The 25,602-nt window shown below is 41.2% G+C and overlaps 2 protein-coding genes across 3 annotated transcripts in view; one reads left to right on the top strand and one right to left on the bottom strand.

The window, feature by feature from the left end:
• Positions 1 to 1,302: 1,302 nt before the first annotated feature.
• Positions 1,303 to 6,237, bottom strand: LOC146708523 (keratin, type I cytoskeletal 19-like). Its single transcript, XM_085460463.1, has 8 exons — positions 5,590 to 6,237; positions 4,830 to 4,912; positions 4,419 to 4,575; positions 3,695 to 3,859; positions 3,448 to 3,573; positions 3,035 to 3,255; positions 2,035 to 2,069; positions 1,303 to 1,935 (listed from the first exon to the last, which is right to left on the bottom strand). Exons 1-8 carry the CDS (start codon positions 6,220 to 6,222, stop codon positions 1,829 to 1,831), a joined length of 1,527 nt encoding a protein of 508 aa, XP_085316589.1. The 5' UTR covers positions 6,223 to 6,237; the 3' UTR covers positions 1,303 to 1,828.
• A 14,639-nt stretch (positions 6,238 to 20,876) lies between these two features.
• krt222 (keratin 222) overlaps positions 20,877 to 25,602 on the top strand; it is a 31,300-nt gene continuing 26,574 nt past the window's right edge. Inside the window, exons 1-2 of one of the 2 annotated variants that reach the window (XM_085460460.1) lie at positions 20,877 to 21,363; positions 23,663 to 23,866. In XM_085460460.1, the coding sequence (XP_085316586.1) occupies positions 21,358 to 21,363; positions 23,663 to 23,866 (210 nt within the window). In that variant the 5' untranslated portion in view covers positions 20,877 to 21,357. Of the gene's footprint in view, positions 21,364 to 22,621; positions 23,441 to 23,662; positions 23,867 to 25,602 lie in introns of those variants that run through there. The other variant, XM_085460461.1, reaches the window with a different exon arrangement.

The following is a 25,602-nucleotide window of genomic DNA, read 5'->3' as shown; positions in this document are numbered from 1 at the left end:
TTCCAGCCACGTTGGCGGTACGTTTTCACTGTAACTACAGGGGTCCAACAAAGAATGGCCACGCATCATACTGATGTCTTCGGAAATTTATTTCTCTCTCTCTCTCTCTTATTGTCTTCAGACACCGTGAAAACTGAAGAAACACAAAGTTTACAACATAAATGTTTTGAGCTTTTCAGTCTCTCATATCAGTGTCCATAAACAGTCTTGTGCAAGCAGAACAGAGAAAATGCACAATAATGGATATCACAAAAATGTCCTCTCATTACCACTGTAGAACACGTATGCAACATTATACAAACAATATACATGAAACCATACCGTGTGCGCCTCTTGGACCACATGCAGAATAACATTAACGCTGGGGCTGTAGATGCATCTGTAGCCACGTATCCATGCTAGCTCCACAATGCCGTGGTTGTGCTCTCAACCAAACTCTGGTCATGTGACAATTACAAACTTTACCTCATACAAACTTTACAGCACTTTACATATTTAACGAACCCATATTTTGTAATCACATATTTTAGACATGTTTTTTAATTAATGTTACACTTTTATCATCTTATCTTATAAATAAATGAACTAAATTAAGCATGAATCTATCACAGAAACACAAAATAACCAACTTTATTTTAACTGTCTCAGGGACAGTTACAGTCTGTATTAAGTGATTATTAATAATCGTATGATAAATATGATAAAGCTAAAGTAACATCAATCTCGTACGAATGTTAAATGTTAAGAGCTGATCCTGAATACTCACCATGTTTGCAGCACAGTGTAGCTCATTCGATGTATGCCATGGATAAGGGTAGGAGTGATTAGCGGCGTTAGTTATTAATTTATTGTAAATCTGTAGACATATGTTTATATTTAATACTTACAGACAGGAATTGCCCACAAAACATAATTTTCATTTTAATTATGGTCTATAATTAAGAATACGTTGATGCATTTGCCTCCAAACAATCAAAGTGTGTGTGTGTGTGTGTGTGATAATTAATAACTACATCGCTTAGCCTGGCGTTGGTTACATGAAAGATATACCTGCTCTAAGAATACTATGTAAGCAAAGAAAATATTGTCACCTGCTAGTTGTTTTTGTACAGTTCCTAAAAGTAGCACCAAAACTGCAGTGTGTCACATTAAGTTTAATTATGAGGCATGTGCATGTTCTTTTTGCACAAAGGAAGAGCTGAAAGCTTTGTGCGCGTTTCTTGTGTTTAGGTTAGAAAATGACACGAAAAGGAAGGCAGATGTTTGTTTATTTGAGGAAATGAAAACAAGGACACAAAAAGCTCAGAGACACAAATGTTTATGGGAAGCGAGGTCTGCTCTCCTTCTGTGGAATAGCACAGCACAGTGGTCTAAGCATTTCAAGGATATTGGCTCCCTTATTAAAAGCATCATGTAACACCTTCAGCACTGTTAATGTAAGATTTGCTACATAAAATGCCATTTCTATTCATACAACATTGAAAATGTACCTTAATATTCAAATTGACTTTGCACAAACGCTTTTTCACTAATCTGCTTGACAGTGCCACCTAATGTATGAGTGAGGCACTGCAGGAGTAGACTCCGTGTCGCTGGTTTTTAGAAACTTTTTATTCCAATTTTAATAGCTTTGTTATTTTCTGAAACATTAAATCAGAATAAATATTTTCTGAGAAAAATAAAACCCAAATAGCAATCCCAAAAAAAAAAAAAAGATTTAGGAGAGAAATATTTACAAATTCTCTTCCTGAATAGCTTTAGTAGACATCTGAGGACAGGAAGGGCACCTATTGGTTGTTTTTTTGGTACAGATCTGCTGAGAGTCTGTCTACTTGCTGATGACCTCTGTGTCTACATCTTCTGAGCGGGACACCACTTTCCCATCAACGATCTCCTCAATCACCACCTTTTTCCTCTGGGTTCTGACTGGTTTACCTGCGGAGCGAATAGGAACATAATTTAAACCTGTAGTATGTGTCATTTTACCAGGCAACAACACTGAGATAAATAAAAGCAGCAGTGACGTAAACTTACGTTCTTCTTTGACCTCGACGACCTTAACGGTTTTCCTGCATGAAAGCAAAAAAGTTAATTTTGGATTGCTACAAGTTTAAGGAAAAAAGTACTAAATGATGAACTTTTGGGTGCAGGAACTTTTAAAACTTTCCAAATGCGAGTCAGTGTCCACAAACTCCCACGTTAAAGTTTCCAGCTTTACAGCACAAATGAACATGTTTACAGCCTGGTATATAATAAAATAAGATAAAAAATAAAAGTCTTTACAGTCAATTTCCTCTTTTATGACATCTATATGGAGAGGGAATTTGTATAGCTCAGCTGGTTTGATGTTATTAAGGGTTAAAGTTTGCTTTATTTGGCCACAGAGTGCTGTATCCTCTTGCTTTCTGAGGATACTCGGGATACTGAAGTGAACCTGCCTTTCCTGTTTGTGCTTTTGAAACATTTTAATGTTTTAAGGATGCTTGGCATTCCCAAAACTTTGGTTTGCTTTAATAAAACAAACTATAACACAAAATTATGTTGTTGGGTCTTTTTTTTAATGCCCACAGCTTTAAGATTATGACACATTAGTTTTACTCATGTTTCCTTCTTCTGGCAGGAAGCGTTTTTACCACCATTTCTTCATCCAACCCTTTAACCTTTGAAAGCTGACAAGGAGTAACTCTTGAACTGTGCGGTTCATATTATATTTCAGGCCTGCTTACAGAACAAAATGAATGGGAGTGCATCAGAAGTTAGTGAGGGTGGTCTTCGCCTATGCAGCTAACATTGGAAAAACCCAGGAACTATTCTACTGGTCGCCAAACCACGTCTTTACTGATTACAAAATTTTTATTCAATTTTTTTTGGATTAGCTGCAACTCCTGCTCCTCTCGTCAGCTTTGGCTGACTTTAAATGCATTGATGCCAGAGCACTAGCACATTAATACAGCCACTGGCACCAGTTTAAACCTCTGCTTTACTGCAAAAGTAGTTATTTACAGTGATAGATGTTTATTTATAAGTAACTTACTGTATATCCTCTCCATCCAGCAACCTTCTGTACTCTGCAATCTCCATCTCCAGCCTGGTCTTGATGTCGAGCAGCAGCTGGTACTCCATGGACTGCCTCTCGATGTCCACCCTCACCTCGCTGAGCTCCTTCTCCAAGCCGTCCACCATAGCCTGGAGCCGGGTAAGCTGCAGGCTGTAGCGGGACTCTGTCTCTGACAGTTGACCCTCCAAGGCAGATTTCTTCATGGGAGAGTAAACACACGAGGATAAAGGAGTGTGTGCCGAGTGCTAATTGCTTGTTTTGAAACTCGTATTTCCACTTGAGTCGCATAAGGCATAAAAAATGGTGACTGGCAGGTTGACTAACTGCGGTTTGTGGTGTGTTCAGGAAAATGCTGCAAATGTGTTGCTGGTATGTAGAGCCTTCCTTACCAGGCTGATCTGGGACTGTAGCTCGATCTGCAGGGCCTGCAGGGTCCTCTTGAGATCGTTGATCTCAGTCTTTGAGGACTGGAGGGTCTCTGTGCTGGAAGCCACCTGCTTGTTCAGCTCATCAAACTAAAAGGTATCAAAATGGACACAATAATGGTCACAAAGATATTCAAGCCATCGGGTGATCACATTTATTTTAGTGCAGTCATGAGATGATTCAGTTCAAAGTGCAGCCTCTTCTCCTCACCTTGACCTTATACCAGGCCTCCATCTCACGGCGGTTCTTTTCATTGATGCCCTCATACTGAGCTCTGATCTCATCCAAGACCTTGTTCAGGTCTTCCTGAGGCTTGGCGTCCACCTCCACATTCACAGAGCTGCCAGAAACCTGTCCACGCAGGGCTGCGAGCTCCTGAAACCATGACAACAGTAACAGGTAAGAGCATGAAATGCTAAGAGAGGAAAAAAACAGTTTGGGTCCTAAGGTGAAGAGCCAGTTAAAACCAGACTGTTACAGAAAGTACCAAAATTTATAAACACTGCATTCATGTAGCCTCACACTGATTCAGTTCATGACTCTGTGTGCTGCTGACTCGCTGTGTTTTCACTGTATCCCACTGTTGTTCTGTGGCCAAAGCATTTTTCTTTGAATGTGTTTTTTTATGCAGGTGGACATTTATGAGACTTTTGTCATCTAAGCAGACCTGGACTGTCATGTGAAAAGTCTTATCTTTTTTTATCAGCCTGAGGCTCTGAAGTCACATTAAAATGATCTAAACAAATTCGGGATTAACGGCTGTTTGAGTAGGCAAATGATGCCAAATTGCTGGTGAACTGACTCATCAAAAACTACTTTCATGCTTTTGTTCTGCACTCTGTTTTCTGGATGTGCAGCCCTGAGACTTTCAAAGTGCATCACATGTCTGTTTTTTGTTCTGCCACTCTGATGTCTGTGACAGCAGGCCGCTCACCTCCTCGTGGTTCTTCTTCAGGTAGACCAGCTCCTCCTTCAAACCCTCCACCTGCATCTCCAGATCAGACCTGCTCATGGTGAGGTCATCCAGAACCCTTCGCAGCCCGGCGATGTCCGACTCCACCGACATGCGCACCGCCAGCTCATTCTCAAACCTGTTGGGGATAAAATATTGCTTATATTGCTGTAGCTGCTCGATTGATGTTAAAACAAAAACAAATACAGACGATGTAGCGTTAGCTCAAAAACCAGCTGGGCCAGTTAAACCACTTTTTCCTTTTGTTGTTGAAGGTTACGGGTCAGTGATAATATCAAGAGAGAGCAAGAACGGGTGAAGTCACGTCTGAATAAATACCAGTCAGCTAATTATTTTTCCACCACACAGACATCGGCAAATGTTCCCACTCACTTGATTCTGAAGTCCTCTGCAGCCAGCCTGGCGTTATCAATCTGCAGCATCAGCCTGGCGTTGTCCTGTGTGGCCAAGCCGATCTAGGAAAAGTAAACAAAGCAGAAATAGCGTGAGTGGTTTCTAATCCGAATATAATACTACCACAAAGGCGTGTTAGTGACTCATTGTCCAGAATATAGGCTGGCAAGGTTGGGTTATTACACAGAATAACTTTATTTATTCATTCCAGAGTAAATGCTTTAACAGGATCAAAGAACTATTTTGTTCATCAAGTGCGTCTGAGCATCACTCTTGGCAGGGTTTCTACATCCTGTTGAGTAACAAAGTCCAGTTTGTCATTTTGTGTAGTTTTTTTTAGATCTGATCCACATTCCACGGACAGACAACTGAATGATGCTGCTGGTGTGTCAGCATGCCATATGTTATTGATAATGTTGCAGAGTAGCCTTATTGTGTTTAAAAGAAGCAGGTGACTTCCTTTGAAAAACAGGCGACATATGTTGAAACGATAATTTGTGTTTGATTTTTATGTTTTTCTTCAAACAAATAACGGCATTTCCATCATCACCTAATGCAGAAAGGGTTAAAAAATACTAAGAAACGAAGGGAACTTAGTTCGGCAACATTCAGAGCTTATCAACAACAGATGTGGGAGATAAAAAAAAGTTTAAGGGTTGGAAAGAAGAGTTCAGCTTCATTTTTTGAAGTTTTGAAATTGTTTTCTTTAGTTAAACATTTACTGAAGGGGAGAGCTCACCTTTTTGCGCAGGTCTTCGATGATTTTCTCATACTTGCTGTAGTCCCTGACAGTGGGGGTCTGCTTCTCGTACCACTCGCGGATTTGACGCTCCAGCTGCGCGTTGGAAGTCTCCAGAGAGCGCACCTTTTCCAGGTAGGAAGCCAGCCGGTCGTTGAGGTTCTGCATAGTCACCTTCTCGTTGCCTGATACGGAGAAGCTGCCGCTGTCACCTGAGAGCGTCTGTGACAAGTCAAAGCCGGAGCCGAGGCCGTTGGAGGCGTAAGACACCCGGACGTTTCTACCACCTGCCCCGCCATAGACGCTCATTGTACCCCGAGAGCTTCGCAGGCTGGGCGCGGAGGAGAGGGAAAGAGCGGATAATCCGTGGCGGATGGAGGTCATGATGAGTCGGTCTCTGTTCTCAGGTGCGGCGATCGCTAAGTCTCCACGAGTGGTACGCAAGAGGTGGTGCTGACGGAGCCCGGAGGAAGGTTTTATAGGGCAATGAGAGGAGGGAGCTGCCAAACAGGTATACTGCTCGTCACTGCAGGTGTGACCAGGCGTGGTGGGTCTTTTTGGTATTCGCTGTAACGGCCGCCACTGAATATTTTGTTCAAGAGGGTGTTGGCCATTGTTCGTGCCGTTCGTCATTTTCAATTAAGCCTCTTAATCTGAGGAGGAAATGAAAGATGAATTTCTCTTTTGGTAGAAGTATGTGGGAATGATCTTTATAGAATAATTCGCTCATAACAAAGACCAAAAATAATATCCTTACAGAGATGAACGTGTCACCCTAATGTGTCTCACAGTTGGCATTTTGACCTGTTGACACAGGCTGTAGACAGGATGCCCAAAGTCAGGCGCAGGTCCACCTTCTATGGGTCGGGTGAAATGCAGACTCTTTCCCTTTAAAGGTGGTCTGTGGCTAACAGAGACCAGACGTTAGCGTCTGCTCACATCTGTCTATGCCACATCTGCGGTTTTTTCTATGGGCCGCATTGTGAATTTACTCAGGGTGACTCATGGTGATTCTGCTCGGACACATCTGAAACATTTGCCAGTACTGTATGGTAGTTAAGCCATAAATGCAAATGCAGCTAAGATTAGGCTCGAATGTATCGCCTGTACGGCTGTTAGTTAGTAACTGCTTCTTACAGTAGGTGTTACAGAGTGACAGACCTACAAACTTACCACAAGAATAAAAGGAGTCTCTCAAAATGATATATTTTATATATATTAATCTAAAAAGTAACTTCCATATGAGGCAAAAGAAGTGGTAAAACCCAGGGATAAGAGGTTTCATTCTCTGAACAGAGGCGGAGCCAAGGGGTGGCCATAGACTCGCAACCAGGGTGAAACCAGAAAACTTCTGATACAGTTCTCTTGGGAATGCATATGAATGGGGGCCTGTGGTAGGAGTGGGCGGACTGATCCAAACATAGATAGTATTAATGCAACGTTGCTACTGGCATCATATAGATGTGGATGGCATACTTCAGTTTCAGTTTTTCACTCCTTAGGTTCAGTATGTTGCTCCCCTTTCATCACAAAGTAGACGTGTCTGTGCAAACACAGCTCCTCTCATGCACATACGATTCTCCCCCTCGTTCTGTCATGTGACACCTTGTGCAAAGACACATGCGGGCTGCAGAGAGGAGCATCCTGCAGGAACATTTTGCAGCTGTCAGTGAACACACAGCAAACTGCAATATGTGTGTAAGAAGGGAATTCTCTGCTGTTGCAAAACAGTTTGTACAAATGGATCAAAAACTGAAAAAGGCAACAACAAGCTGCAAAATAAAAAAAACGCTCAAAGAGACCCAGATCCCCGGCACAGACACCGAGGCTCCTGGTAGAGAAAACCCAGGTAGTTTATGGTGGTGAAAGTCATGTTTCAGTTATGACTCATGTGGGCTCAACAGCATTAGTAATTTTCAAAGTGTTTTTGGTCACGATAGCTGTTACTTCAGCTGACTGGTTACCAATAGAGTACATTCAAAGATTGAAATAATGTAATCATCCTTTTGAAACATGTTAAATTATTTTATTGGAAGTGAAAAAATGTAAATGCCTGGATATAATAACCGTTCTGTGTTAACTGTTAAGATGAATGTATTTATATAGCACAACAATGATGCATTCACCTCATTAAGTTTGTTGTATCACTACTGGTACTTGGTATCTGTGATACTGGGCCAGTATTTACACCTCTAGCCTACAGAGCTGAAGCTCAAGTTTCTACTACTTTTTATCACACTTTTAAAACACCTGGTTGGTGCAGTATAGATGTTTTAGTAGTAGTAAAGTGTCTTTATGTGAGTCTCAGGCATGTCACCACGCCACGAGCCATTTTGATGTCAGGAAACAAGCAGCAGTTACTGGATTGCATCATTTTCCCTCCCTACAACCAGCTGTTTCTTATGTACACGTGGAAGTCTCCAGTGTGCTGTATGTCTAACATGTAATTATCTCTTACAATAAAATGTGTCCTGTCATAAATCCTGGACCAACCAATCAACATACAAAGGTTGTGTTTTATGGAGAAAAGAATCAGAATCAGAATTCAACTTTATTGTCATTGCACATATCAAAAGTACAAGGCAACAAAATGCAGTTCGCATCCATCCAGAAAGTGCTTTAGCAATAACATAGATATATAGATACAATACAAAATATGGGTCTATTATGGGTATGTTACAATGTACATGGAGGTATGTTATGAATATGCTATAACTATAAGTATGTACAGGCTGTAGTGAGTGTACAAGCTATGATCAGGATATAAATATGAAACTATACAAGTTATAAACAGTTGTAAAACTATAATTATTGTATAGTACAGAACGACTGTCTATATAGCATTTACAGTAGTGCAGTTTATTCGGGCTGAGGCAGAACAGCTCCCGTACCAGACTGTTATACAGTTGTTCAGGATGCTCTCGATGGTGCAGCGGTAGAAGTTCACCAGGATGTCTGAGGACTGGTGGTTCTTCCTCAGAGTCCTCAGGAAGAAGAGGCACCTTCTTGACCAACTTGGAGCAGTTGGTTGTCCAGATGAGATCCTCGTGTTATTTTATTTAAATTCTGACATTTTTTGTGCTGTACTTGCAAAAAAAGGGTGCTTTTTTCTGTCTGGAAGCAGATATAGATAAAGATTTTACAATTTAATTAATTAATTCATTAATTACACACTCCCCCTCCTGCACACACAGCTGAACTGCAGTTGTCTTCTGCACAGTGAGGTTACCATGAAGTGGAACGGCTCTCCTAGATCGGCTCTGGTGGCACTCTTTCTTTGGGGGCACCTTAAACGCACTCATAGAACTGGAGTTAGGTCTGGTACCTCCCCTTTTCTATCAAAAAACACTGACACATCCAACAAACGCAGTGTGACATCAGTGTTACCAAGAAATTAATTAATTAAATATGATACATCTTTGGTAGATGTAGCCAGTTCTGAAAAAGTCATTTTCTCTGGAGTGTTGTTCTCTCAGGCTGCTGCTGTTGCACAAGCTTTTGTAGGTGAGCACTTGGGTTGCGTTTGCTAAAAGTTGGATGAGCAGCTTTTTAGGTTCATATGAGCGCTCATACAAACCAGAAGAGAAGAAACTTTTCCTACAATTTAGAAGATGAATCATGTGTTTGCAAAACTTCCTTCCTGAGTCCTTCATACTGGGTGACCGTTATTATAAGTGATCCATTTCAATGCCATGAAGGGAGTGCCTGCTTTGACTGACAGGTTGTTTTCATCTATAGTTGTTAGCTGTCTTCTTGGACTCACCTCAGCTAATTGGAGTCACTGAAGTGGAACAGTTGACTCTGTTTGTGCTGTTGGTGCATTTATGAACATTTAATTCAGTTAACTGACAAATGGTTGATGTGCTGTGTCATAATGGACTTCAAGAGGCACAGACAGGTCCACTCCACTCATCATCACAAATGTAGAACAGGGTGAATCTGTCTCCACCTTCAGGTTTTTGGGCACCCACATCGCCGCTGATCTCACCTGGACCCACAACACCATCTCCCTGGTAAAGAAAGCCCAGCAGTGGCTGCACTTCCTCCGTGTGCAGAAGCTGCTGCTGGCCTTCTACCGCTCCTCAGTGGAGAGCATGCTCTCTTACTGTCTGGATGTTTGGTACGTAGAGGCCACGACTGAGAACAGGAATCTGCACTTAGTAATTAACACCACCCAAAACATAACTGGCTGCCCTCTGCCACCCCTGGAGGCCATCACCAGAACCTCCTGTCTCAGAAAAACCTGGGCCATCACAGGTGACCCCTCGCACGCACCCTGTCCACAAGCACTTTGACCCGCTGCCTTCTGACTGGCGCCTCAGGTCAATCACATCCCACACCTCTAGACTCAGAAACAGCTTCTTCCCCTGGGCCATTCAGACTGTTAACAAACACCGACACACCCCACCGGTGTCCACCCACCCACCAATCTAAGTCTTTTCTGTGCACTACTTCCAAGCACTTTGTTCTTTAATGTGTGTCTTTCTCATGTTTTGTATATATTTCTTCCGTTTCTTATTTATTTCTGCTGTCACCCATAATGTTATTATCACCCATAATTCTGTTGTACATGCACAATGACAATAAAAGGCTATTCCATCTATCTATTGTATTCTATTGTAGAAACTATCAAAGATGCACGATTTCTATTTCATTGAGTGATTTCTAGTATTTGTAGAAGTTAGTTATTTGTTCTTTAGTTCGGATTAGCAGACATGTGTGTGTCTGCAGTTACGGTGGCCCCTAGAGACAAAGCACGTACAAACTCCAAAACACTTACAAAATCCAAAACACGTGCAAAATCCAAAACACATGCAAGCTCCAAAACACTTACAAAATAAAAAACACATGCAAAAGACAAAACACGTACAAAATACAAAAAACATGCAAAATCCAAAACACGTACAAAATACAAAACACGTGCAAACTCCAAAGCACTTACAAAATCCAAAACACGTGCAAACTCCAAAGCACTTACAAAATCCAAAACACGTGCAAACTCCAAAACACTTACAAAATAAAAAACACATGCAAAAGACAAAACACGTACAAAATACAAAACACATGCAAACTCCAAAGCACTTACAAAATCCAAAACACGTGCAAACTCCAAAACACGTACAAAATCCAAAACACATGCAAAATACAAAACACGTACAAAATACAAAACACGTACAATATACAAAACACGTGCAAAATCCAAAACACATGCAAGCTCCAAAACACTTACAAAATAAAAAACACATGCAAAAGACAAAACACGTACAAAATACAAAAAACATGCAAAATCCAAAACACGTACAAAATACAAAACACGTGCAAACTCCAAAGCACTTACAAAATCCAAAACACGTGCAAACTCCAAAGCACTTACAAAATCCAAAACACGTGCAAACTCCAAAACACTTACAAAATAAAAAACACATGCAAAAGACAAAACACGTACAAAATACAAAACACATGCAAACTCCAAAGCACTTACAAAATCCAAAACACGTGCAAACTCCAAAACACGTACAAAATCCAAAACACATGCAAAATACAAAACACGTACAAAATACAAAACACGTACAATATACAAAACACGTGCAAAATACAAAACACGTGCAAACTCCAAAACACGTACAAAATCCAAAACACATGCAAAATACAAAACACGTACAAAATACAAAACACGTGCAAAATACAAAACACGTACAAAATACAAAACGCGTGCAAAATCCAAAACACGTACAAAATACAAAACACGTGCAAAATACAAAACACATGCAAAATACAAAACACGTACAAAATACAAAACACGTACAAAATACAAAACACGTGCAAAATACAAAACACGTGCAAAATACAAAACACGTACAAAATACAAAACACGTGCAAAATACAAAACACGCGCAAACCCCAAAACACGCGCAAACTCCAAAACACATGCAAAATACAAAACACGTACAAAATACAAAACACGTACAATATACAAAACACGTGCAAAATACAAAACACGTGCAAACTCCAAAACACTTACAAAATACAAAACACATGCAAAATACAAAACACGTACAAAATACAAAACGCGTGCAAAATACAAAACACGTACAAAATACAAAACACGTGCAAAATACAAAACACATGCAAAATACAAAACACGTACAAAATACAAAACACGTGCAAAATACAAAACACATGCAAAATACAAAACACGTGCAAAATCCAAAACACGTGCAAAATCCAAAACACGTGCAAACCCCAAAACACGCGCAAACTCCAAAACACATGCAAAATCCAAAACACAACGGAAGTGCTCCAGGACGCTAGGGGCAGTGTTGAGCTTTTGTTACCTAGTAACTACACAAGCCAGGAAGTACCAATGACCGGATTTGGGGTCTGCAGCCTTAAAGGCCGCATTTTAAGGCCGATTATGTCACAGCGACACGACAAAGACTGTCCCAATTCAAAGGCTGCTCGAAATGCGGCCCTCAAATGCGTCCTTAATTTCCCTGAATTTTAAGGATGGGTCTGTGTAGCCTTCATGGCCCAACATATCCCAGACTTCATAGCGCGGCGGTGGTTTGGATAATTTTGCCGAAAAAAAACGGCGGAAGCGGAGCGGACGAAGAGTAAACTTCCAGAAGTAAGTACTGAATATTATGTCACTTATTTATGCGCAAATGTTTTTATAATGAAGAACATTAAAACATTACTGTTGGCAACATGTCGGGAAAGTTATGTGACATTAGCGACGTTTGTACTAACTTGGTTTTAAAGCCTTCACTTCAAAATATTCGCCGTTCAATAGCTGACTTTAATCTTACAGAGAATGTGATGATTTTATGCGTAATTAAAGTCAGTCATGTCAGTCAGCTGACGGTTCACTCCTTAAGCTGAAAGAAAGATGCTTTAATCACAGGAGTCACACATGTGTCCACTGCACCATCTGGGAACTCTTCTTGTTTAGCACTCGTAATGACACAAACACTAAATCCTCCTTCTCTGTGCTGTTGTGTAGCAGTGTGTACACCTGAGACTGTCACCTGTCTGTCTGTCCTGCACTCTCTCTCTGTTTCTTTCTCTCTGATTGTGGAATAAAAGTATGAACATGTATTTATAAGTCACACTTGTGTTTGAATCCTGCAGCTTATCACACATTTGATTTCTATGTGTGACACCTGCAAGTGTCCAGAGTGAGGACAGACTGAGGGACCCACTGCATTACATCATCTGTGAGGCTTTGCACCCCTGATGATCCACCAGGACAATCTCAGCAGTATGTGAGGAAGAGGAGGAGGAAGAGCCAGCAGCAGCTGACAGATGGAGAGAATAGACAGACTGTTCCCTGTTTGTGAAGGACTGCTAGAAACGTTTAAAATAACTAATTGTCTGTCCTGAATCAGTCTTATTAGGTAATGTTCAAATAATTTTATCATTCCAGTGTTTCCAGTGTGGGAGAAAGTACTCAGGGCCTTCAAGTTACGCACTATGAAAGGCAGCAACAAGTTTAATGTTCAGAAACCTAAAGTATGTATCAGCAGCAGAATGGAACTAAAAATAAATGTTTGTTTCAGTTCTATGAAGCTTTGAGTATTTTGGATCAGTAGCTGCTGTGTTTGTTGCATCATATTGCTGTAATTGTTTATATGCTTTATATATTCTGAGCTAAGTTGATCTATAGTGTTACATCATATTCTATAAGGATGTTATGTGTTTGTATACTTTCTGCCCAGTTTGACCCATTTAGCAGACGTCAGCCTGTTTAAAGCTCTGATATCTATTCTGTGTGACTTAAAGCAGTTATGACATGGTCTGATTTTCTCACCCAATAAAGGAATATTTAATACATCAGTCTACTCTTCATTTTATCAGAAACATATATATGCTATTATATATTGTACATATATTTATTAGTTTCAGATGTAGCCATTCTTGTTTTTTGCTTGTTTACATTATTGTATTTTGCACAACTCTGTTGCTTGTGAAGCTCGCACACAAGAATTTCACTCACATGTGCTGTACCAATGTACCTGCACATGTGATGTGACAATAAAAGTGATTTGATTTGAAACAGCTCACAGCTTGTACATTTTCTTTTTACACATGTATGTAAGCATTTGAGCCAAATTTAGTAATGCCAACATACTGAAGGAACAACATTTGTCTCTTATATATGATACACCTATATATGCACTGTCAATATACATTTTGAACCAGCTGCAGATGTCAGAGTAACAACTGACTGACCCCCACATAAAGTGCGTTACAGTAGTCCACAGGGGAAGAAATAAAAGCATGGATCACGGTTTCAAAGTGCTGCCTAGAAAGAAACGATTTCACTCTTGCCAGTCGCCTTAAATGATAAAAGTGGACTGGTCCAACTTAAAACCAAGGGCAGTAACAACAGGTTTAAAATAAACCTCCAGGGGTTCCAAATGAAAAGAAGAGGACTCACAGGGGCCACTGGGTCCAAACACCAACAAATCTGTTTTCTTTTCATTCAAATTTAAAAAGTTTAGAGCCAACCAAGCTTTAATGTCATCTAGGCATGTCAAGAGAGGTTTTATTCAGATGCCATCCTTCGGCTTCAGTGGCAAATAAATTTGGCAGTCATTCCTATATACTTGTCTTTGAGTGAAGATTTAAGGTGGTAAGACATGTAAATAACTGCAACTTGAATCTGTACTGAAGCTCAGTATTTGACAAAGAGTTCATGTTCACTGCTGTAATACCTAATAATGACTAATATAATAACCATAATATTGGCCATATTATATTTACATTACCAAAGTGATATGACTTTAGTCTCATGAACAACATTAGCTAATTGTTATTTACTAGCTAATCTTAAATGACTGTTCAGTACAGAAATGAAGCCCAAAAATCATGTTTTACTGTCCTGTGGTCTCAGCCTCAGATACTTATCAAATCACACAAAGCTCTTGTAGAAACAAACAAACAAATGAAAAAAAATATGTTCTCCTTCATTTCTGTCAAAAAAAGTTGTATGACACGTTTCCAGCTGTTAGTATCATAGTTGCTAGGCAACCTGGGAAGCGCAACGGAGACTAGAGCCCATGTGTTTGCAACAAACTTGCCGTTTATTTTACAAATCGAGCTCAACACTGCCCCTAGCGTCCTGGAGCACTTCCGTTGTGATTTGGAGTTTGCATGTGTTTTGAATTTTGTACGTGTTTTGGATTTTGCACGTGTTTTGGATTTTGCACGTGTTTTGGATTTTGCACGTGTTTTGGATTTTGCATGTGTTTTGGATTTTGTATGTGTTTTGGAGTTTGCATGTGTTTTGAATTTTGTACGTGTTTTGGATTTTGCACGTGTTTTGGATTTTGTATGTGTTTTGGAGTTTGCACGTGTTTTGAATTTTGTACGTGTTTTGGATTTTGCACGTGTTTTGGATTTTGTATGTGTTTTGGAGTTTGTACGTGTTTTGAATTTTGTACGTGTTTTGGATTTTGCATGTGTTTTGGAGTTTGCACGTGTTTTGAATTTTGTACGTGTTTTGGATTTTGCACGTGTTTTGGATTTTGTACGTGTTTTGGATTTTGCATGTGTTTTGAATTTTGTACGTGTTTTGGATTTTGTATGTGTTTTGAATTTTGTACGTGTTTTGAATTTTGTACGTGTTTTGGAGTTTGCACGTGTTTTGGATTTTGCACGTGTTTTGTATTTTGTACGTGTTTTGTATTTTGCACGTGTCTTGGATTTTGTACATGTTTTGGATTTTGCATGTGTTTTGGAGTTTGCATGTGTTTTGGATTTTGTAAGTGTTGAGGAGTTTGTGCGTGCTATTTGGAATTTGTAAGTGTTTTGGAGTTTATACATGCTTTGTCTCTAGGGGCCACCGTATATTAGGGCCATGATGAATGTAAAAACAAAGAATTACCTGTTTTTGTTTTTTTACCTTTATTTTGTTTCTGAGAAAAATTAGATCGAGGACATTCATGTTAAATTTCGATAGAACAGTGGCAGTATAATGTCCTTGTTAGTGGATATCAGACCCTTGTAGAGCAAATTTAGCATTTTGGTCTAAACAACCCAAAATCTGATGCCCACATATGTGGACGCCAAGTCCTAGGAGGTTAATTTGACATGCAATTATTTGCTGTTTTAATGTCAGTCTTGGTGCTCTAGGCAGGTTAGATTCAGGCGGGTAAAATAGACAGAAATGATAACATCTGGCACCTTCTTCACAAAAAGTCCAAAACAAACAACCAACAGAATTCTGGCAGAAACACTCACGCAAGGAAGGATAACAGACGATGTGATAAAGGACAAAGGGAAGACACACATGAATGCAAAACACGGGTTATCATAAGACTACCAAAATAAACAGAAATCAGCACACGGGGAAACACTGAAGCAACAAGTCTGTGAAGGTTCTCAGTCATCCAGGTCATCGTAGTCTAAAGAGCTTGGAAAGAAAAGCGTCTGGACTTCCTTAAGTTGCTTGAAGACGTTTCACCTCTCATCCTAGAAGCTTCTTCAGTTCAGAGCTGAAGGTCAGGAAGCTCAGAGCGAATGATGCATTCGCCCCACTCTGTCCTGCTTGGTGCTGTTTCATACCAGGTGCAGATGTTTCCCGTCAGGGTGCTCTTGGTGGTGCAGGAGATAGCCTCAAGATTAGAACAATATTAGACCATCAGAGCAACTGCACATCTGTTGACTTTTACTCAAATCAATAACTTTTTTTTGCATGAACCTAACAAAGGTGTGGACATAATTAAATAAAAAAACAAATCAAGTAACTATAAAACTAAGTCCGCATGAACTCAGAGCATCACGGTGGACTTGAACCCCAGTCTCATAAATTCAAGTTTGACCAGTTCACGGACCCCTGATCCCCTGCGATGTGAGCTTAAATCAAATGAGCCACACTTCAGTATTTTCTCTTTTTTTTTTTACCTCCACAGAATCTGTGACATCACAAATACCCCCGATTGATCGGTTGCAATGAGGGGCCTGGAGCAGCGTCACCATCACTGTGATATACGCCACATCAGTATTCTTTATGGTTTGGTTCGGCCTTTCAGCTCTACACGAGTAATCTATAGATATTGAAGCATTGATAGTGGTGCCAACTTCCTGCTTACAGTTTGGATAAGGAGCCTTCCTGTCTCAGCAAGTCATTTGCACATTGTGAAATTAATCAGTTCTTAACTGAAGAAGCTTCTTGGATGAGAGGTGAAGCATCTTCAAACAACTTAAAGAAATCCAGCTTTTATTTCCAAGCACTTTAGACCACTGAAGGAACAAATACACACTAAATATTAACAGAGGGTATAACCAGAATGTAGGAGGAACAGAGTACTGATGAAAAAGCATGAACGTTTTATAAAATGAGCACAACTCCTCGTTTTCAAAGACAAATAAAACTGCAGGTTCTAAGACCAGAAACCTTACACAGCTAATTGCTGTCCACACAGGAGACAGCTGCTTTTATAATAAGCTAATATGTGCAGTGTTTACAGCTTGTTGGCTGTCCTAATGGTCACTAAATAACCATTTATTGAAGGATTTAGCTATATTTAGGTCTTAAACTGAAGGTAGATGTAAGAGTTTTTTCATGAGGGTTAGAAATTAAACAGATGAGATTAAATTAATGGTTGATGGTAAATTACAGCTAATCTTACTGTAGTCTAAGTCTTATCACTGGTCTCTCAAGTGGGTGATAAAGTCAAGTGGAACTACATAAAATATATTTTTCAGGCCTCAGTCATTCAGTTTCCCCCCTCATGATATTAAAATCATTATCATTGTTGTCAGTGTTTTTGTGCTTTTTCCAGTTTGTCAAATCCTTCCCTCTAGTGGTCAAATCACAAGGAGAAAAGAAGTGGCTAAATATGAGTAAAATATATATTTAAACGCGCCCCTGTGTCCCGGGCTAAACAGCTGAAATATACTCAGTATACTAGACCCCGTTCACTCAACTAAACACATACATAAACATGCCAAAGCCGAACTTGAGTGAAGTGAGAAAGCCTCTGCAGTTTGACAGGTACCTGCCATCCAGCATACTCTCTGACCCCACAGCCTGCCGGGAACTCCTTTGAGCTCCCAGCTCTGACTTGTTCGAGACGTTTGAGATATTTGCCCAACCTTTTTTTCTACGCAACCATAAATGACAGCCAACAGTGGCACACCTAGTCTAATTGTTTTGTGAGAAGCAAACACACTGTAACCCTGGGGTGCTTTATGAATGTCAAACAAAGTGCGATGAAGATAATTGTTTTTCAGGCCCGTTTAAAAATCTATATTATACAAATATTTAAAGAATTTAATACTTTGTCCCTTCAGGTTGTTTCCACTCAATTTATTCCTTGTGCTCGGAGACGCTTGTTTCATGTCTTGATTCCTCACGTCTCATTAATGTGATGTGTAAGAATGAGACTGCTGTGACATTGACAATATCTGTTAACGACAAACGACTGATTAAAGATGTTCTGCTCACTTTCCTGCTCTGTTGGGAAGAGCCACTTTGCCCAGTGCGTGACAAAACGATCAAGCTGTTCCCTTCAATCATCCTCACTGTTATGAACTTGTGCATGTCACATTTGTTGGCTTAGCAGCCGTGAAATGTATGGCATGATGCATTTCTGGTCGTTACCACATTGTTTCCAGTGCTTCCAGTGGTTTGATCTGCGTTCATGTCTAAGGTGTGAAGGGCTTAACTTGTGCTCGTTCTGCTTCTGACACTGTGTGAGTGCTGGAACGCGTGAAGAAACCACACCACTCAATTACAGATGATTAAAAGCTCTTTTTGCATAACGTGTTAGTTGTAAATTACTGGGATCAAACATAACAAAAACCTGCTCTTAGTCTGCATTCCCATGAATTCATGAGGTATCTGAGTCAGATTGTTCCACGTCAAACTGGCAAAAACCATTAGTTTCACAATGTGCAAATGACTTGCTGAGACAGGAAGGCTCCTTATCCAAACTGTAAGCAGGAAGCTGGCACCACTATCAATGCTTTAATATCTACAGATTACTCGTGTAGAACTGAAAGGCCGAACCAAACCATAAAGATTACTGATGTGGCACAGTGATGGTGCTGCTCCAGGCCGATCATAGCAAACGATCAATCAGGGGTATTTGTGATGTCACAGATTCCATGAGGGGGTGGAAAAATACTGAAGTGTGGCTCATTTGATTTAAGTGACAGCGCTCAGGGCAATGTGAGCGCTGGTTAAAGGACAAACTTGAATGTAAGAGATTACAGGATGACCAACCTCAGCAACAGGACCTCTCTCACCATCGAAGTGTGTTTGCTTTTGGAACTGTGCCTTCATTCCACCTACTTCAAGGGTCAGTTCTACAGGCAGAAACATGGGTGTGCCATGGGCTCCCCAGTTTCACCCATCATGGCCATTTTGTACATGGAAGAAGTGGAAAAGAGGGCTTTGCTATCCTACCCTGGAACACCACCAAGTCACTGGTTCAGGTATGTGGATGACACCTGGGTGAAAATCAAATCTCAGGACGTACCACATTTCACAGATCACATTAATTCGGTGGACTGACACATCAAATTCACCAGAGAGGATATGAAAAGTGGCAGGTTAGCCTTCTTACACTGTGTCTAGATGTCCCCCATCAGTAATGGGGGGACATCTGCCAAGGAGGCAGAAGAACAGCACATCAAGAAGGCCCTGAGTAAATGTGGTTATCCCAGCTGGACTTTTGTCAAAGCCTAAAGAAAGCTCCAGCTGATGCAGGAGAGAAGGACAACCGCTGCCCAAGCGAAAACCTGTAGTGATGTGTCAGGAGTATCGGAGCAGTTGAGACCCATTTTTTCTAAACACCGGGTCTCTGTGGCTTTTAAACCCCAAAACACACTGCGCCAAAAATTGGTCCAGCCCAAGGTGGACTCTCTTATGTCCCCCGACACAAACAGAGTATCATAGTGTACGCTGTTAAGTGCCAGGAGGATTGGCAGGATTTATACATCGGGGAAACCAAACAACCTCTGGCGAAGCGGATGCCACCTCGTCAGGCCAGGACTCTGCAGTCTATTTACACCTACAGGCCAGTGGACACTCTTTCAGTGATGAGGATGTAACATCCTGGACAGGGAGGAATGCTGGTTTGAGGGCGGAGTCAAGGAGGGCATTTACGTGAAATGGGAAAGACCATCTCTGAATTGAGGAGGGGGCCTAAGGGTACATCTGTCACCATCTTACAATGCTGTGATTACAGCCATTCCCCAACTCTCTGTGAATGGTACTCATGGCTGTTGATCAGTGGTAGTTGATCAAACGTCATGAGAATTTGCATAATTATGATTAAGGAACTGACCTCCCAGCCCATTGTTCCTTCAGTGGGCTGGTTTCAGTCATTATGCAAATGTACTGTTTATAAGATCGGAAACCTGCAGTCAGCTGAGACTGAAGAAGTCACCTGGATGAGTGACGAAACGTTTCTCCCACAAAACGCTACGTCCAGATGAACAGAATCAACTTTTGGAGGTTTTTAGTGGAATTATCTGAAGAATAGCACAGTTTGTCTGTTCAACATGTTTGTGCTTCAGTTTTAGTGAGTGAAATTCCAGTTTTTATTAGTCTGTTAATTAGCACTCACTAGCAGCTAAGTGCGTGCTAATGATGCCCATGGACAGTAACTGAATGCAGCAATATATCCCTAGCGCTCCACCATCGAGGTTAAAAGGATTCGAATAGTGTCCTAAAAGTGCTGGCTGATGCTTAGAGGGAAAATACAAACACAATTACCTGAAAGATGTCAAAACTTTCTGCAGAGGTGAGACGACCTGGTCTCCTGTTGTGTTGTCCTTTACATTAGTCATTTGGCATTGTGGAAATAAAAACATTTCTTAGTAAAGCTTTAAACAGCACAATGATTGATAATAGTGATTTGAGTAGAAACATACTTTATGGTGCCTGAGCGAGCGGGTTAGAGGTATAAATAAAAGCCAACACAGGTTAAAGTATAACTGTTGTGTACTTTATACCACAAGTAAAAGCACATGACACACGCTTTAGCTGAACATAACCCCTACAGCAGAGTCTGGTGGAGTTTATGCGAAGTTAATCCTTTCTGTAGTTTTGGACTTAGCCCACAATAGTCTCTAAATCAGATCTGAAGTGACTGTTGTGGTGATACCGTGTATGAACAAAAACTGTTGGCACTGAGTTGGTTTTAAGCAGTAATTACGAAACAAAGGATGAAAGGTACTGTGTGTTTATAACAGGTTTTTTCTGTTTTTTCTGTCAGACACGTTTAGCAAAAGGCTCATGAAAATGAGGGATCACATGAAGAAGGATCAAAGAGCTGTTGCCGCCCCTCCTCCCTCGAAGGAAACAGAGGTCGAGGAATGCGAAGAGGCAAAGTTCATGTTCGTGAGACTGTTTGGTGGTAAACTCATAATCCAGGGTGGATTTGTTTTGTTTTTCACTCTCTTTTTGGGCAGTGTCCACCTCTAACGCCTCCACCTTTTCTCCTTAAATTTGTGTAACAAGTTAACACCTGCTTAAACCCATCAGTTAAATGCAGTGCAATAAAAAAACACATCTTGGATGTCTGAGGGAGCAACACGGCATCCAGAAACAGGCTCGATGGCATTCCCCCGTCACGCTTGCAGCAAAAATCATCTGTCACAGACACCCAAAGCAGAGCCACCTGCTACGCCCTAAGAGCATTTTTTTGTAATCATGGAAATTTTTTGCTTTTTTGTTTCCCGGATTTCAACTGACTATCATCGTTGCTGCTCTCCTGCCAATCCATCTTACTGACAGGGTGTGGGAGTGCAATGACAGTAAGTGTCCTGGCATACAAGTCTGGCATTGTTTAGTTAGACAGTGTGCTTTGTGTGTGTGCGTTTAATTATTAAAATCTACACAGCTCATGTCCTGTTACAGACTTATTCTCCTTCTCTTGCTCTTTCACTCTTTATATCTGATTTTTTGTTCTCTGTACATGAACCCATTTCCTGTCTTTTCTGGCCACGCTGATAGATAACCACAACACCCACAACCATCAGTGAAGCCAAAGTCAGAGATAAAGAATGAAAGTCTAGACAGAGACAATATTAGGTTGCAGCAACACAAAGAAGCTCAGATGTGTGTAATAGTACCCCCACATCCTTTCTCTTAGCAAAACATGCTTGTTTTGCCTGGCAAGCAAATCCAGACAGCTCAAGTATTTGCAAATCCGCAAACAAGGCTCTTTGAAAACAAAAAAAGGCGTCCAGGTATAGTGAAACGTTCATCTTCTTAAAAATTGATTCATCTTTGTGAGCCATTTTTAATGTAGCAGACCTTAAAGTGATACGAGTAAGTGACAGAAAAGGGAAAAAACCCTGCTCTTCTCTAAAAGTCCCAAAAATAGAGCCCAAGAAATAAAACACAAGGTCGTTTAATTTCATGCACTTTTCTTACATCTCCTGCTCTGTCTCTGCAAACTTGCGATCCTTGAGACCTCAGAATTAGGGAGACATTCAAGGGGGGTGGGGGTGGGGGGTAGGAATGCATGTACATATACAAATTTTACAGTGTTTATTTATTTAAAATTATTTATTTAAAGTAAGTTAAATGTCACCCTTATTGCTGTCCCCCGGGGCACGTTCAAAGTTGTTTTTTCAGAGCTGAAAGCAACGTTCATCTTTAATACTATGCTTAGAATTTTGATGCCAAAGGCAGTGCTGAAAGCTGCAGTAACTTGGGTGGCTGCTGTGGCTTTAAAGAGAGTTGACCCAAAGATTCGCAGGTAAACAAGCCAAGTTTCAGTTATGAATTCATGTGCAACAGGGTGGAAAAACACACCTCAGTTTGATCTTTAGGGATCTGTTCATGGCAGTGAAGCTCTGTCATTCTGCTTGTGAGTTCATGTGAGTTCAGCTGATTTTGATTTTGTCTTACAGACATTAGACCCGCCCACCATCCACTTCTAACATGCACTTTTGAATCCTCCGTCGAGCCTTGTTTTTAGTTTTTTTTTCTTTTCTAGCTGTTACAGTGGCCCACCCAGTTGTTTTTACTGGGTTTATCCTCTTAAACATTGAGAGGAGAGAGTGTTTGAACCACACCCCACCTTAAAAAAACATACCTCTCTTATCATGACACATTAGCCATTTCCATGATATTATTGAAGTCTAAGATGATGCCGCAGAGTCTGTCCGCTGAAAGCAACAGAAAGCTACAAACTCCAGATGACATCAAGTAACTGCTTAAACAGTAGTTAAGAAAGCGTATCTGCAGTCCTTGTAACCAAGGGAATATAAAAAAACCACATAATAATATTTGGAAGAGAAAACCTTTGGCCCAGACAGCACAAACACATCCAACCAAGGCTGTCATTGAGCAAGTCTGCACAAAGAGTGAGCGAGTGTTCAGGGACACGGGCTTCACATTCATTACAGTGAATGTAACTTCTCATTACAGGACCATTCACACAAACACACACACACACTCAGGTCCTGTCACTGTGTCTCCCTGAACATTCCCTCCGCAGCTTGTGTTGCTGCCTGTTTGAAAGCAGATCAGTAATCCTGGATCAGAGAGTACAAAGGGACCCCAGAGCGTTGGTGATGCAAGCACTGTGTCCAGTGTCCAGCGGGTAACCACATGCTGCCTGGGAGGGGCCGAGGTGGGACAGGGAGGAACGTCCCTGCCGTGACTGACCCTGAAGACAAGCGAACGCTGATACCGGCAGGCCAGCCTGTCTGCTCTGTCTCGGGGGCCTGCTGCCGATGACCTGGGACACAGTGGGAAGTGCTCTCCAGCTCGCTGTGGAGGAATGCAGCTAAGCTGTGAGGAGTGGTGGACTGTGTGACCGGGCAAACAGAGTGACTTACATATACTGTGCTTCATTCAGGGTAGGCCACATTGCTGCAGGTGAGTATCACTAGGTAAACATTTACCTTGTAAACGCCTTTGGCAGCGTGTGGGTTTCACACTGCAGAGAAAGTTGTAAGCTCTTGTGAACACGCGCCTGTCAGTCACGTACTGCCTGAAAGGTTTGGCCATCACAGGCACCACCAGCTGCGTCATTTGACTGTATGAAAATTTCACAGGCTCAGCAACTGCGTGTGACTGTAAACATTCGCTCTCTCTCAGATGTCCATGGACTCGCTGCAGGACTCCAGTCACACAATGTGGGGCCTGAATGCTCGCTTGAAGAGCTTCTTGGAGCAGGTGAACCGGCTGCAGGAAGAAAACCAGCGGCTGGAGGCTCAGATAGCCAGCTGGGGGGTCAGGAACACCGCGCGTTCCCAGGACTGGTCCAAACAGGAACAGACCGTCAAGGAGCTCCGTGCCCAGGTCAGATGGTATAAAGAGTTATGTAAATTTCACAGCTGTTTGACATAATTGTGGTGCTGCAGTATTATTTCTACTCAGGCTTTATAATAATCAGCTCAAGGCCATCTTGCAGCCACAGGAGAGGAGTGGGTGTGTATAATCAAACAATGAGTGCAGTAAAAACACAGCCTATTGTCTAGTGTAGTGTAGTGTCGATGACAGCTGGATGCAGCATCCTGTGAACAGCCTCGAACACATGTTTAGTTAAAGGATAGGATAGGTGGTTAATGGCACCCTGTTTTTAAGACCATCACACAGTTTGTAAAATGAACTGCCTTTTATTTCTGAAGTTCCTGTTAGGACTGCATACAAGGACCGCAAATTTAATCTGTTGTTGATCATTTTTAATTAAATATGTGAAAGCTAGATGTAACTTTGCTACGCTGCATGAATGTGGCAACAGTTCATTCACGGCTGATAAAATAATTTGACAACTACAAGTTAATTTATCACAAATATCAGGCCACAGGAATCAGATGAGTTACTAAAGGCTAAAGTGAAAAGCTAGTCGACTAGACAATGCTGCTCGTCGATTAATCGTGTCATGGCATATGACATGAAGTCACTGGAGAACAGGCATGTCCAAAGAAGGAAGGCTGCTGCTGTTGCACTGCTATATTCAAAGTTAGCTGTCACTGTGTGTGTGCACTCATTTCACTGACACATAAAACATGATTTGGTTATTATAGAATGTAGTTAACAGTTTCAAATAGCTCATAAACACACAGCAAGATTTTTACTTTTTATTTCATCTGCCAAACTCAGTCCAATGTTATAATATACCGGTAGTTATAATATAATATAGTCAATTCGCTTCCAGGAGCAACTCGAGACAGCATTTTGGGGTTAGTAGCTCACAAGTCAAGGTTAGCTAGTGTTGCTTAATGCTATTGACGTTTGCATGGAACAAAAACTTGAACAAGCGTAACGCTAACTTCAAAATAGAGAAAGTTGTGCATAAGGGCTGCAGCCGACATGTTTTTGGGGGGCGGGGGTTCGATCTCCTCTCAGTTTCAGTGCTCCTCAGCAAGCAGCTGAGCTGATGATATGATTACAAAACCAATCATCAACCTGAGGCCTAGGGTGTCCTGGTACCCTGTGCACTTATGGGCACCCTTATGTGCGAGCATGGTGTTCCTCCCAGTCACATAACTCCAGGTCACAATGTCATTGCCCTCGTGAGCACAGGGGTCCCTGAGTAGGGCAGATGGGGCATCTTCCAGGACTCCACTCAGGGACCCTACTGGGTACATTGAGATGCTGTTCAGCTTATAATCACTGCAAATTACATGCACTGAACCGAGGGGATAAAAATATACCCACCCCTGCCTGCCACCTCTCAGTGTCAGTCCAACCGCTCCAACTAACTGGTTCCAAGTTGTGCACTGAGATGAGTCTAACTATACTTAGCCATACCCAGTATCCCTCTGCCTCTAGAACTACCTCACACTCCTTCCCCACCAGACAGGTGACGTTCCACCTACCCAAAGCCAGTTTCAGTCCTCAACAAGAGCCCAATCCACATTGACTGGACTCCTATGGCCCCTCCTAAATGTGATTTTGCTTTATTATGTAATAAAACAAATCATTGCAATTGTCCAATACTAAAAGCCAAATACTAAAGACTTGTATGTCATGTAGATATAAAGCTTCTGGTTTATTAGTTTTGAAACTGTTACGAAATCAGTTCTTTTTTA

Source organism: Copadichromis virginalis, linkage group LG6 (genome assembly GCF_057382275.1).
Source record: "Copadichromis virginalis isolate Kocher_CV1m ecotype Utaka linkage group LG6, C_Virginalis_male_GT1.1, whole genome shotgun sequence".
NCBI lineage: Eukaryota > Metazoa > Chordata > Actinopteri > Cichliformes > Cichlidae > Copadichromis > Copadichromis virginalis.
Note: the sequence above shows the minus strand (reverse complement) of the source record. Positions and strands in the feature narration are given on the sequence as shown.

What these genes read in the sequence shown, in the direction of transcription:
- LOC146708523 (XM_085460463.1), bottom strand. Translation starts at nt 6,222, where the DNA reads ATGACGAACGGCACGAACAATGGCCAACACCCTCTTGAACAAAATATT. An exon ending in TCGAAGACCTGCGCAAAAAG is followed by an intron (nt 4,913 to 5,589) that starts GTGAGCTCTCCC and finishes TACTTTTCCTAG; the next exon opens with ATCGGCTTGGCCACACAGGA. An exon ending in CTGGATGGAGAGGATATACA is followed by an intron (nt 2,070 to 3,034) that starts GTAAGTTACTTA and finishes GCTTTCATGCAG; the next exon opens with GAAAACCGTTAAGGTCGTCG.